Source organism: Hemicordylus capensis, chromosome 10 (genome assembly GCF_027244095.1).
Source record: "Hemicordylus capensis ecotype Gifberg chromosome 10, rHemCap1.1.pri, whole genome shotgun sequence".
In the NCBI taxonomy this organism is placed as follows: domain Eukaryota; kingdom Metazoa; phylum Chordata; class Lepidosauria; order Squamata; family Cordylidae; genus Hemicordylus; species Hemicordylus capensis.
This window is the reverse complement of record NC_069666.1, coordinates 1,009,509-1,022,344: the sequence shown is the minus strand read 5'-3', so window position 1 is coordinate 1,022,344 and position 12,836 is coordinate 1,009,509. Positions and strand designations below refer to the sequence as shown.

Here is a 12,836-nt window from a genome sequence, read left to right as displayed (position 1 = left end):
CAACCGTTGAGAACTGGCCCTCTGGAAGCCTCTCGGGAGGGCCAAACAAGCGAGAGGCCACCTTACACCACCCCGGTGCACAAAGCAAGAGGTCAGGACTCCTCGGGCAAGGAGGGGAGAGAGATCTCACACTCCTGCCTGCAGGGGACTGAAAAAGCAGCAAGGAGACTGGGTTAGGGTGCACCCTCCCCCCGCTCTTAAAGGGAGGCCCCCCACCACCTTCGAACTGCCCCCTCGCGGTTCCGTGCACATCCCGACTCTCTTTCCCAGCTACGAGTGTTTCGATTCTGGAGTGTTGGTTACCCTTCTTCAATTTCACTGATGTCAAAACAAACAAACAAACCCCAAACTTGCGTATACAAGAGCTGAAGGTTATTTTTATTTTCCAATTGTATTTGAAAATATTCTTATACTAATTAAGTGAAGTAATAATCCAACTGTATTTGTTTCCAAGCTGAGTTCTATTTGGGGTTTTTCTGTAATTTTTTTCTCTTTTGTACTTTTCTGCAAAAATAAAAAATATAGGAGAGAGAAATCTGTCCTCTTTCATAGGATCAGTCTGTTCTTCAAGCCCTCCTTCTCCTCTCCATGAAGCACAGCCCTTGCTCCTTTTATTTATGATATTTTAAAGCCCCTTTTCTACATAAAAACAAATACTGTGGCATACAGCAAAAATAAAATGACTACCACAGCAGATTTACAACAGCGCTAAAACAGCAATTAAAGCTGTCCCAAAGCAACGGTCTTTGGTTGCGTTCCCCCTTTGAACACACATACACAAAAACACACCCCTGAGCATGTACAGAGGGCTTTTCTGTCACCACTAGCCAACTGCACGTCTTCGCATGCTTAGAAAGAAGCAAAGCTGCTTTCCAAGGTACAGGGCAGGACCCTCAAGCAAACCCAACCCCAACACCTCTCTTTTTAGAAATTAAAAAGGCGTCCCCTACCTCCTACAGCACCATCTCAGTAGTTGTGTTTAAGATCATTTGAACTCCTGGCAACACTCCCTAGCCGTGTTCCCTGTAACAGAGATTTTCAGATGCTGCTGACTACAATGCCCATGACCCCCAGCCAAAGGTAACTGCAGCTGGGGATACTGGGAGCTGTCATCAACAACATCACAGAGAGAGCACGGCTCCCTAGCACCAAACACCTTATGACGGCCCTCTGTGCCGACATGTCCTCGCTCACTGTAGCCATGGCAAATGCCCAGAGGTGGTGCCAGCAGAGAAAACGTGGCCACACTTGGGATTTTACCAGTGCAATGTCCCTCGCCAGAAGTGGCACTGCAAAAACAGCACAAGTTGGCTGGAGAATCTGCAGGGTGGGAACAGGCTGTAGCACCTGCTATGCACGCAGAAGGTCTCAGCTTCAACCCCAGCACCTCCAGCTAGAAGGGTCGAAGGCCTGAGAAAAGCCTCTGCCTGAGAACTTAAAGAGCTGCTGCCAATCAGAGTAAACAATCCTAGGCTAGCGGGACCAAGGGCCTGACTCAACAGGAAGCAGCTTCATTGCAGGAGCACCAGCTTTGCATGCAAAAGGTCCCAGGTGCAACCTCTCTCTTCCCTAAACCCTTGGAAAGCTGCTGCCAGGCAGCATGGAAAAGTCTGAGCGAGATGGACCAAGAATCTGATCAGCAGCTGCTTCAATTCTAGGCCAGAACCGAATATGCCTCTAGCATGTTAAACTGCACCTTGCATATGTAAGACGTAGGGATGGCAGGAGAGCTGGGTAGGGGTCAATACCAGTCCTCGGGCAGGACATACATATTTTAGATGAACCAAACAACACCACCACGCTGGTGAGAACTTGAAGGGGTGTCTGGAAAACACGAGCGCTGACCGAAGGCCACGGGCCCCAAGCTCATACCCACAGCCCCAGAACACCCGAAGCCTCTTCACTCGCACCAGGACAACTGCTCTGATGTCTCCTGCTATTCTTCTTGCGATTGTTTTGGCGGCTTCACTACGTAGTTGGTTGCTCTTTGAAAAGGAAAAGGCGATTTTGCAAACCAGACAGACGAGAAGCCAAACAAGTCCTCTCCAATTCCGCACACACACACACACACCCCACTGCCCTGCGCAATGTCAGTCAGCCCCAGAGGACAGCAGTTCCACCCACAGCCTCCAGCCGACACCCCGATCCGCCTGGGGAGAGCTTCACACTGTTCAACAGAGCAGTTTCTGAACGCCTCATTCCTGGAGGAGCCGCTGCGAGGTCTCCCAAGTGCAGCCAACTCACCTGCTTGTGCATCTCGATGTTCAAGCCGTAAGACATTTCGTAGTACTGAAAGAGAGGGAGAAAGAGAGGGAGGGAAAGGCGTCATCCAGCCTGCAAGAGACACAGGTGGAAGTTCACACCCCCAGCCCGGCGAAGGATCTCAGGGCTCCTGCAGACAACCGTGAGGCTTCTCATCAGCCTGCACATTCGCCAGAGACACACACACACACAGACCGCAGCCCCAGAGCGCCTCCCTGCTCGACAAACGTAAGCAGATGAAGGCGCTTTGATCATCCCACCCTCTCTCTGAAAGCTGCTTGGGCTAGCTGGACCAGACCCGTCCGTGCCCTGCCTCCTCAGTGGGCCATGGTTCACACGAGGCCTTGCAGGAGGCCGGATGGGTCTTGGCCTCATCCAGCAGGGCTTTCCTGATGCCCTTGAACCCGTCAGGCTTGGCACCACCACCTGGCCATCTTCCGACCACCATTTCTCTCCCCTGGCTAGTGGCCCTAGAGAGCCAGCCATGGCACCGGCAGCTGTGGCAATGGGGCGGAGGGCTTTCCCCAGACAGAGGCAGGCAGCCACATCCCGCAACAGTTCAGCGTTCACCACGGGGCCTCAGTTCCCACCGATGATGCTCCACTGGGCTGGAGGAACAGCCGTATGAGGGTCGCTATGGAGCTGGATCCCTGCCTGACCAGAGCTCTGTCTTGCAGGGGACTCAACAAGATGGGAGTTTCCCCAACAGGAACAGCACAACCCAAACCTGCACCCACTGAGGGCTCTGTCAGGGCGGGTGGGGTGTGTGTCTGCAGAATGTTCTCACAGCCTATAAATGTTCGCCGGTGCCGACATGGAAGGCTGGCCCTCTTGCCAAATGCAGAAACCTAAAAAGCTGCCATATACTGAGTCAGACTATAAGCCCATCTAGCTCAGGATTGTCTTCACAGACCGGCAGCAGCTTCTCCCAGGTTGCAGGCAGGAGTCTCTCTCAGCCCTCTCTTGGAGATGCTGCCAGGGAGGGAACTTGGAGCCACTCTGGGAAGAGCATCTAGGTTGCACCCCCTGCTGAGGGGAAGATCTTCCAGTGCTCACACTTCTAGTCTCCCCTTCATATGCAGCCAGGGTGGACCCTGCTTAGCTAAGGGGACCAGTCAGGCTTGCGGCCACAAGACCAGCTCTCCTTTCCTACAAAGCTTCAGCTTCTCGAGGAGGGCTGGTCCAGAGAGTTCTCTGGACTGCAGGAAGAGACCCCAGGAAGGGCGGGAGAGCCCGCCCGCAGTCCAGGCACCCCAAAGGTGCAGGAAGGTGGGTATCTGCCCTCCCCTGACCACATGGAAGCTGAGAGAGGGGAGAGCCTGGCTTATGGGCCGGGGCTTCCAAGCCTGGTCCCCCCTCCCAAACCCATCAACCTGGTCCCGGCTGGTGGCGTGAAGCCTGGCAACGCCACGCTAGCAGCAGGCCACACTGTCCCGCGGCCAGTTTTCCCAGCTCATGACGACTCCAAAAGGCTGCCCAGCAAGAGCCAGGCCGCCCCAGCGGACCTCGGGGGAACCTATGCTGGCAAGAGGAGGCTCTCTGGGTCCTCCCACGGAGCATCACTTCCCCCTGCGCCACTGCCTGTTCTTGGCCCCTTCTTGCCACATCGGCGGCAGCAATCGCCAGACCCATTTTGCTCCCGAGAGTCTCTTACCATAACGTAATGGCGCTGCATTTCCGTCTTCTCATTGGCAAGCTTATCGTATTCCACTTTAAGACTGGAAAGAAAAGAGGTGATAAACATCAGAGGGCATGCCCCATTATCACAGCGCCCACAAGCTCAGAAGGGCTAATTATCTGCAAAGGGCAAGCAAGCGGGGGCAGGGGGGCCAATAAATGCATCCAAAAGACAAATCTTCTGGCCTGAAGGCTTTACCTTTCCCCTGAATTTCACCTCAAGTGGCCGTGCTAAGTCAATCAAGGGGAAAGACTCTGCACATGCTCAGAGGCACAAGTCTCCATAAATTCCCCCCAGGTGAGCCCTGGCATTCAGAACAAGCTCAGAGGCTTAGCAAAGCACACTTCAAGCACACTAGGAGAAACATTCCCTGGTTTTTCCAAACCTCTGCAAACTGTCACCTCAGATCCAAATTCCAGATCACATCCTGCAGTTTGTTAGAGCCAAATCCTGTGGCACTCACCCATCCGTTTGGTAAACATCTGAAAAACCTGCTCAAAAGCCTCGAAAACATAGGCAGCTGCCATATTCGGAGTCAGACCCTTGGTCTATCTAGCTCAGGATTGTCTTCACAGACTGGCAGCAGCGGCTTCTCCAAGGTTGCAGGCAGGAGTCTCTCCCAGCCCTGTCTTGGAGATGCTGCCAGGGAGGGAACTGGGAACCTTCCGCTCTTCCCAGAGCGGCTCCATCCCCTGCTGAGGGGAATCTCTTCCAGGGCTCACACTTCTAGCCTCCCATTCATATGCAACCAAGGCAGACCCTGCTCAGCTAAGGCGACAAGTCCTGCTTGCGACCACAAGCCCAGCTCTCCTCTTTAAGACTTTCACCCAAGACTCTAATTTTTATTTCCGTGAGTTAAGAGATGGGGTCATGGTGGTGCATCTGGGCATTACCGAGTAATGAATGTAGCCAGGCAGGAACATAAAACATGGCTGTATTGCTGGTGTTCAAACATACAGCATTGGGATCATCTACTAATGGTTTAAACCTCAGGCACGCGTAACTGGAACTAAATCCTTCTGAAATCCATGTGGCCAGGCTTACTCCTAAGAAAACAGCCAAAATGCCACAGCAGGGCGACAACTGGACCCAAACGCCCCTACTGTGCCGCTGGGAGCTTTCTCTAGTGGGCCAACAGGGCTAGCTATGACGTTTGCGCCTGTCCTAGAAAGCCGGGACAGGTCCAAGTTCAAGCCACCTGAAAGGCATCCCGACAGCACACCTGCACACCGCACATGCAAACTAAGCAGTTTAGCAAGCAAGTTGAAATTGCGAGGGGGGGGGGAGACGGGGAGGCGTCCCCGAAGCTGACCCAGGAGCAGCACAGGAGGAGACAGAAGTCACCGCGGAGGGAGAGGGCGAAGGAGCCGGGAGTCGCCCGCTGCTGCTCCGGCTCCCCCCTGCGGGAAGCGGTCCTAGCGGCAGCGGCGGGGGGCGCGCGGGGTTACCTGTGGTACTGAGCCTGCAGGAACTGGAACTCGTCCTTAATCCGGTCGCAAGACTCGGCCACGGTGAACTTGAAGCCCGGCTGGCCCGGCTGGTGAGGTGCCTGCGGGAGCCCCAAGCGGAGAGGGTCACTACGGCAGGGCCCCTCCTCGGCGCGCAGGCAGGCAGGCAGGCAGGCGTCCCGTCCCCCCCCCCCGCTACCTCTCCCCAATCAAGCCCTCCAAATGCCGCCCACGGGAGCGAGCGGGGCGGGCTGCCCCTTCGGTGCTGACTCTCCCCTCCTCTCCCCCCCCGCACCGCAGCAGAAAGCCGAGGGCGAGCCAGGGAGGCTCCTGCAAGCCCAGCCCCCCCCCCGAGGAGACTCGCGCTGCCCCTCCCCCGCACGGCCTTTCCAAAACAAAACGGAGGGGGAGAAGAGCCAGCTCCTCAGCCAGCCCCCGCTTCCCCCGAGACCCTCCATTAAGGAGCGGGGCGCGAGGGGGGGGGCAACCTGACCTACCCGGCCACTTCCCATCCCCAAGGAAGTTGCTTTGGGGAACTCGGCCCTTGGGGGAGCAGGGAAGGGGGCCGGCCCCCCTCCGCAAATGACCTGGTGGGACAGCCGGCCCCCCTCCCCCACAGACCGGTGGGGGGGCAGAGGGAGGAGGAGGAGGAGTTTGCTCGCGGAGAGAGATAAACAACCCCCCCCAGAGCGGGGCACACGCACCCCCCCCCCACCGGCGTCGCTCCGGATCGGGGGCCGAGAAGGGAGTCACTCACCGGGTGCCGCCCCTGGGGATACATGGCCGGGCGGGCCGCCGAGGTCGGAGCGCGGAGTCCTGCGGCTGGGCCGGGACAAAGGAGGCGGCCGCCGCGAGCGCCTCAGAAGCAGCAGCAGCAGCAGCCTCCGCCGGGCGCCTCCTCCGGGCGCAGCGGGAGCGGCGGTGGCGAGGACTGCCCGGCTTCCCCCGGGTGGGCGGCGGCGGCGGCGGCGGCGGCGGCGGGCATCCTACCCCCCCAGCCTGGAAGAGGGGCTCCCCGCCGGAGCGGGCGCTCCTCTGTGCACACGCACTCCGCTTCCCCTTAATCCCGAGCGAGCCCGGAACTCGGCGGCTCCTTCGCAGATCCAGGCGCAGAAGAGGCGCAGGGCGGGCTCCGGCGGCGCTCCCTGCCCCGAGCCTCCTTCCGCCTTGCGGCAGCCGGATGGCGAAGCCTCCCCGCCCCAGGCGCCTCCCAGGGAAGAAGCAAGGCGGCGGCGGCGGCGGCGGCGCCCCCCAATTAAAAGGCAATCAGGTCGGCGGGGGGGGGAGCCCCGAGGGGCCGCGTTAACTCCAGCGAGCGGAGAGAGATCCGGGTCGCCCCCCAGCTCCACCCCCCGAGGGTCTGCGGAGAGCCCAGCGGCGAGGAGCAGCAGGAGGAAGGCGCTTCCCACGGGGGGCGGGCGGGCAGCAAGTGGCGGATCCAGGCGGCGGCGGCGGCGTCCAACGAAGCGGAGCGGGGGGGGGGGTGTCGGCACTTCAAAGGAAAGATCCTCCAAGGCGGCGGCGGCGGCGGCGGCGGCGACCCAGGAGCCCCTCCCTCCAAGAAAGGAGGTGGCCCCCTCCCCGCCGCTGGCAGGGCGGCTGCCGAGATCCGCGATGTCAGCCCCGGCGGCGGGCGAAGGCGAAGCTGCTGCTGCTGCTGCCGCGGCCAGGCGAGACGAGCTGCGGCGGAGGGAGGCCGGGGAGGGGGCGGCGGCGGCGGCGGCGGGCGGGGGCCAGGAAGAGAGGAGCAGCAGAAGAAGAAGAAAGGGAGGCCAGCCCGCCGCTGAGTGGCGCCTCGACGCGGCCGCCCGCCAATGGCAGCGCGCCGCCCCCACGTGGGGTTCCCGCGGCTCGCCCGCCGATTGGCCAGCCCGGGCCAGGCGGGCCACGTCACGCTGCCACCTGGCGTTCGAAAGGGGTGCCGCGTGCCCGGGGCCGGGCCGGGCCGGGCCGGGCGGCGGCAGAAGCAAGCAACCCCCGGACCCTGGGCAGGACCGGCGGCCCGGCTGGGGCAACGTCCAGACTGGGATGAAGGGGGTGGGGGGTGGTCAGGCCGGAGCAGCGCTGGGGCAAAGTCCAGCCCAATAGGCCCTCGAGGTCCTCCAGCCGACCCCTCCACCCGGGCAGGGGACTCATTGCAGCTTCAGCCAGCAGGGCTCCAGTCCTGGCACTCTGAGCCCACCTTGTGCTCAGCGGGGCTGGTCCCAGAGTAGAAGGGCGCATCTCTCCTCCGACTGGAAACTGCAAAAAGAACCCACATACTGGCAGGTTATGAGAACTGGGTGGCGTGTGCAGCCCCAGCCCAGACCCACTTGCTGGGAAGTGAGGCCTCTTGCTTCAGACTCACTCGGCCGCTTCTAGGAGCCCTGCTTGGGTGCACGTCCCATTTGACAGGTGGGAAACTGAGGCAGAGAGAGATCTGATGCCTCATTGCAGCTCGGAAGTAAGTTCCCCTGCTCAATAGGGCGGACTTCCCAATGAGTCTCTCTCTCTGCAGCCTAAGGAACAACCGAGGTTACCACCACAGGACTTGAACCCAGGCGTCTCAAGCACCAGGTTACCATCATGGCCACTGGGACCACCAAGCCCTTGGGTGGCAGGGATCAGGATGTCATGGCGGAGAGGAAGCTTGACCATGTGCGCTGGTGCCCGAGGCAGGCCACTGACTCCAGCCTTCCCTCCCCAGCCGCTTTCCCTGGCTGGGCCTCCTCCTGCACCCTGCTACAACCCAGAGGGGTCCCCCACACAATCCCTTCCTTCCTCCAGCCCGTGTGAAGGAGGGATTTGCCTCCTAATCTCATTAGATCGGCAAAGCAGCCCCAATTAGAAGCTATAAAACAAACAGAATCACTTTTGTCACTTTAATGTTTTCACTTTGGAAGATTTAGGGCCGATAAAGTGGTTGGCAGGAGAGGGGGGTGGGGGGTGAAAGGAGAAAGGAAGGGAGGGAGGGAGGGAGGGGGCCCAGGAAGGCAGAGGGAGAGGCTGTTGTGCAGCCCCTTTGATGTGCCCAGGGGGCGGGTGGTGGTGGGGGTCCTGGCCTTTTGTGCAGATGGACCTCCTTTCCCTGCAGTCAGCTACCTGTATTCTTTCTCTGCCCCTCCCTTCTTTAAAAAGTCTGAGCTGCTTTGATGGAGAACAAGGTAATTTCATTAAAGTTATACACTCTGCTGCACCACTTGGCATTTAATTGCATTTACACGTGTAAAGGGATGCATATTGGGGCAAAAACACCCAACTTCAAGTATACACTGATGGAGTACTGTGTACACTTCTAGTCACCACATCTACAGAGGGACATTATAGAACTGGGAAAGGTGCAGAAGAGGGCAACCAAGATGATCAGGGGCCTGGAGCACCTTCCTTATGAGGCAAAGCTACAACACCTGGGGCTATTTAGTTTAGAAAAAAGACGACTGTGCGGAGACATGATAGAGGTCTATAAAATCATGCAGGGTGTGGAGAAAGTGGAGAGAGATAAATTCTTCTCCCCACATCACACTAGAACCAGGGGTCATCCCATGCAATTGATTGGCAGGAAATCTAGGACCAACAACCTGGATGGCTTTTAGAGGGGGTTGGATAACTTCCTGGAGGAGACGTCTATCAAGGGCTACTAGTCAGAGGGCTATAATCCAGCTTCAGAGGCAGGATGCCTCCGAATACCAGTTGCAGGGGAGTCACATCAGGAGAGAGGGCATGCCCTCAACTCCTGCCTGTAGGCTCCCAGTGGCATCTGGTGGGCCACTTTGGGAAACAGGATGCTGGACTAGATGGACCTTTTGGGGGGCCTCATCCAGCAAGGCCATTCCTAGGTTCTTACACCAGGAAGGGCTTTCTGGCTTTGTAAGGGAACCATCCAGAAGGCCTCGGAAAATGTGTGGGTTGCCTTTCTGGGTAACCCCAGCCAGGATTCGAGGGGAAAGTCCTGGCTTGCTGTCAAAGCTCTGGAAACACATTCCTCAGGATGCTGCCTGCCTGGGCCCAGGACTCTAACCCAGTATACCTCATGGAGTCAGCCCAGGGTGGGGCTTCTGCCTCAGGAAGTGGCTACAACCAAAGGAAGAGCATGTGCCACAGGCAAGAGGACCAAGATTCAGTTTCCCATTCAAAGGTGCCCAGGTAGGGCTGGGGAAGTCCGTGTGCCCTCAGAGAGCTGCTGCCAGCCAGAGCAGATGGACCAATGGCCTTGCTCAGTAGAAGGCACCTGCCTATGACAATTGTGACCCCGAATCCTTGAAGAGGTTGGCACCTTCTGGGGCATCCTGACTCCTTCGGGATTCAAAAGGCAAGACAGAAAAATGGGCCCATCTGCTCCAGGCATGGGGAGGCCTCCCTCAAAGGCTGCTCTGCTGCTGCTGGAGTGTGGCCACATTTCCTCCCATGAGCCATGAATCACCCAAACCAAACCAGAAGCCCTTTTCCACCACAGCTGCAAACCCGTTTACACGCAAGCGGGTCAGAGGGCAGGCGGCTTCTGCTCAACCCTACAGATGCCTCGCTGCAAGCAGCATTTCATCTCGGGGTTGGCCTGCTGCCCCACGGCCGCGCGGCCTGAAAACGGGGCGAGTCGTGGCGGAAGTCCACACCTTCCTGGGGCAGCCTCGATCCCGCCTGTCTCCCCCAGCCGGAAAATCCAAATGGCCTGCCTGGAAATCGGCCTTGTAGATCTGCTGGGAAAGGCGCCTAACCCGAGAGGAGCTCCGCTGGGGTTCCGGGGCAGGAGAACCTAACAAGGCCAGCCCGGCTGCGAAACCCCAAGCCGAGAAGCGTGCCTCGGGAAGTGTGCAGAGTGCAATTCCCACACTGCAGGGGCCGGAGGAAGCGCGAGCATGGAGGAGACAGCACGCCCCCCCCCCACCACCACCGCCCCATCCCTCCCGCATCTTTCCGCGCGTCGAGGACCGGAGGAGGGAGGCCTTCCCGGCGCTCCTGCGGGCAGAGGGGCCCCCACGGTGCAGGCTGCAGCCGGACTCCGAGGGGGATGCGCTGCGCCCCCCCCCGCGCCCGCTGCAGGGAGGCAGACAAAGGCGCGCCTTCGCACGCTCACGAGGAGGGCGGCGAGCCGCGGCAAGGACAAGCGGGGCGGGGGGGCTCTTTGCAGCAGCACATTAATTCTGACGACCCTCCCCAAATGAAGGCCCGGACCAGGAGGCCGCTGCGGAGGAGCAGAGGCGAGCTGTCAATCAATGCGGAAATTAACCCAGCAGCAATTCATTTAGAGCGACTCTCCTCTCCCCCTCTCCCCCCCCCGCCCGTGCGGGGGTCCCAACATGCACCGACCCGCCCCCACCCCTCCCAGCCAGCCTCCATTAAGCACAAAATGGCTCCTCTGACGTAATGAGCCCCGAGCCCCGCCCTCCTCGACTTCTCCGCCCCACGTGGGGACCGCCGGGGGGGAGGGGGGAGGAAAACCACACACACATCAAAAAAGGGAGGTCCGCTCGGCCAATGGGGGAAGAGCAGCGCCGCTGCTGGCTCCCTATTGGTCCAGCGGGCTCGGAGCTGCCACTCCAGCGCGGGCGCCTGTCGGTCAAAGCCACGCGGGGCGGCCTGGGCCGAGCGCTGACAAATCGGTTGCTTTTCTCAGACTGGCGCTTGCAAATCCTGCTTGGAAGGCTGCTTAATTAGCTCTGAATGGCTTCTCCTTCCAGCTCAAACAATCTGTCACTACCATGTGGTAAAAAGGAGCCATGCATTAAAAAGGGGGGGGGGAGGGGGGAGTCGTAAGCAAGGGCTAAATATCAATTTGATTTCATGTATCAAAGGGAAACATTTTTTCCTCCAAAATAAAAAGCTCCTTTCTTTCTCCCCTCCCCCAGGAGTAATGAAACGGATCTATTTAGATAAATAAAAAGGTAGAGGGAAAGGTTGGGGGGGCGGCGTTGTATATATATATATTTTTTAATTAAATAGGGATATTTGCAAGCTCTGCCCTGACCTGTCTTCCTTGGGTCTGTTTCCTAGACTATGTTAGCCCCTCGGGGCTGAGACCCGCCATCTCTTGCTTTGTAAAGCCCCACGCACGAGGACCACGCTGTGCAAATCGGGGAAGGAGGTGGATCAGGGCCCCATGGGTCGGTCTCTGCCGATAGCAGCAGCAGCAGCGCATCAAGCCGCCACTCACACCCTTCAGGGCCCGATTCAGGGGCCAGGGGGCTCGTGCGTCTCGGGTCTCAGTGTGCCCTGCTGTGAAATGGGCCTTTGTAGTACTGCTCAAGGGAAGGCACAGCTTGCGCCTCCTTCAGACTGCTCTGCAGGACGGGGGCGGGGAGGAAAGGGGAGAAGGCTTGCAAAGGGCACCCCTGAAAAAAGCCTCAAGCCGCTTCCCCTCCACCTAACCAACCAAGAGCCCGATCCTCCCGCGTCTGCGCACTCGTCGGAAGTAAGGCCGAGCTCCATGGGGCTGATCGTGACTCCCCCCGCAGGGGGGGTGAAGACTGCAGACCAGGAGGGGATGAAGATGGAGTCCCCACCCGCGTGCTTTGCGCAGAAGAAAACCCCACAAAAATCAGTGGGGCTTCCTCCTCAACCGGCACACGGGATTGCAGCCTTCAGACACCACCTGGGGAGGAGGAGGGCAGAGAAAGGGGGGGGTGCTGGTGCTGCCCCCCCCCCCGCGCGGGGCAAACGCTCATTTGTCTCCAAGGTGCTGTTTCACTTCCGATCTGCCCGTGATGAATCCCGAGCCAATCCGATTTGGGGAGATTCCACTCCGGGGGGAGGCGCGTCCCGCCCCGCCCCCCGGAACTCTAATTGGATCCGTTTCAAGGGTTTCGCGTGACCCCCGAGCAGCGCCGGGGTCATTGGCTCCCGGAGAGGCGCCTCGCCATTGGCCGGTTAATGGAGTGCCTGCGAGGCCGCCCCACGTGGGGACCGACCAGACCCGTGGTCCCGAGGCAGGCAGGGAAACCCGGACTGGAGTCCCAGAGGCCGGGGGACGGGAGCCACCCCTTCACATGGTTATGCTTGTTGTCCTTGTGAGTTTCCTTTTTTTATGCTTCCCTGTTTCAAAACAGGGCTTGGGGAGGGAGGTGCTTTCTCTTCACGGGGTGGGGAGCGTCGTCGGCCAGAGAGGCCGGATTCTGAGCTCGAGTCCCAGACTGCAGTGGAAGTCAGTGTGTGTTTACTTAGAGGCGGGGCTGGTATTCTGCAATAAAGGCTGAGAGGGTTCTCAACCTCGGACCCCGAAGGGTTGCTGGACTACAAATCCCATCACCCCCCATGACTGGGGATGATGGGGTTTGTAGCCAACAGCAGCTGGGGGCCCCAGTTCGAGAACTGCTGGGCTGGTGCACATTTGCAGCCTTAATCTCTTGCAGCAAAATACGAGAAGGTCCCGATGGAGCACCGCCAAGGGTGCGGATTCCCCAGCGGAGGGCTGGGTCGGTAGGAACACCGGAAGCGGCCACATCCTGAGTCAGAGCATTGGTCTCTCTTGCTCAGGC

The 12,836-nt window shown here is 59.1% G+C and overlaps 1 protein-coding gene across 13 annotated transcripts in view; it reads right to left on the bottom strand.

Moving 5' to 3' along the window:
* The window catches only part of TLE3 (TLE family member 3, transcriptional corepressor), a 35,717-nt gene extending 28,628 nt beyond the window's left edge, over nucleotides 1-7,089 (bottom strand). For 4 of the 13 annotated variants that reach the window (XM_053272069.1, XM_053272083.1, XM_053272080.1 and 1 more), the window contains exons 1-4: nucleotides 6,146-6,856; nucleotides 5,389-5,489; nucleotides 3,917-3,980; nucleotides 2,245-2,289 (exon numbers count right to left, since the gene is read on the bottom strand). In XM_053272069.1, the coding sequence (XP_053128044.1) occupies nucleotides 2,245-2,289; nucleotides 3,917-3,980; nucleotides 5,389-5,489; nucleotides 6,146-6,169 (234 nt within the window). In that variant the 5' untranslated portion in view covers nucleotides 6,170-6,856. Of the gene's footprint in view, nucleotides 1-2,244; nucleotides 2,290-3,916; nucleotides 3,981-5,388; nucleotides 5,490-6,145 lie in introns of all 13 variants that reach the window. The other 9 variants (XM_053272071.1, XM_053272072.1, XM_053272073.1 and 6 more) reach the window with 4 other exon arrangements.
* Nucleotides 7,090-12,836: the final 5,747 nt, after the last annotated feature.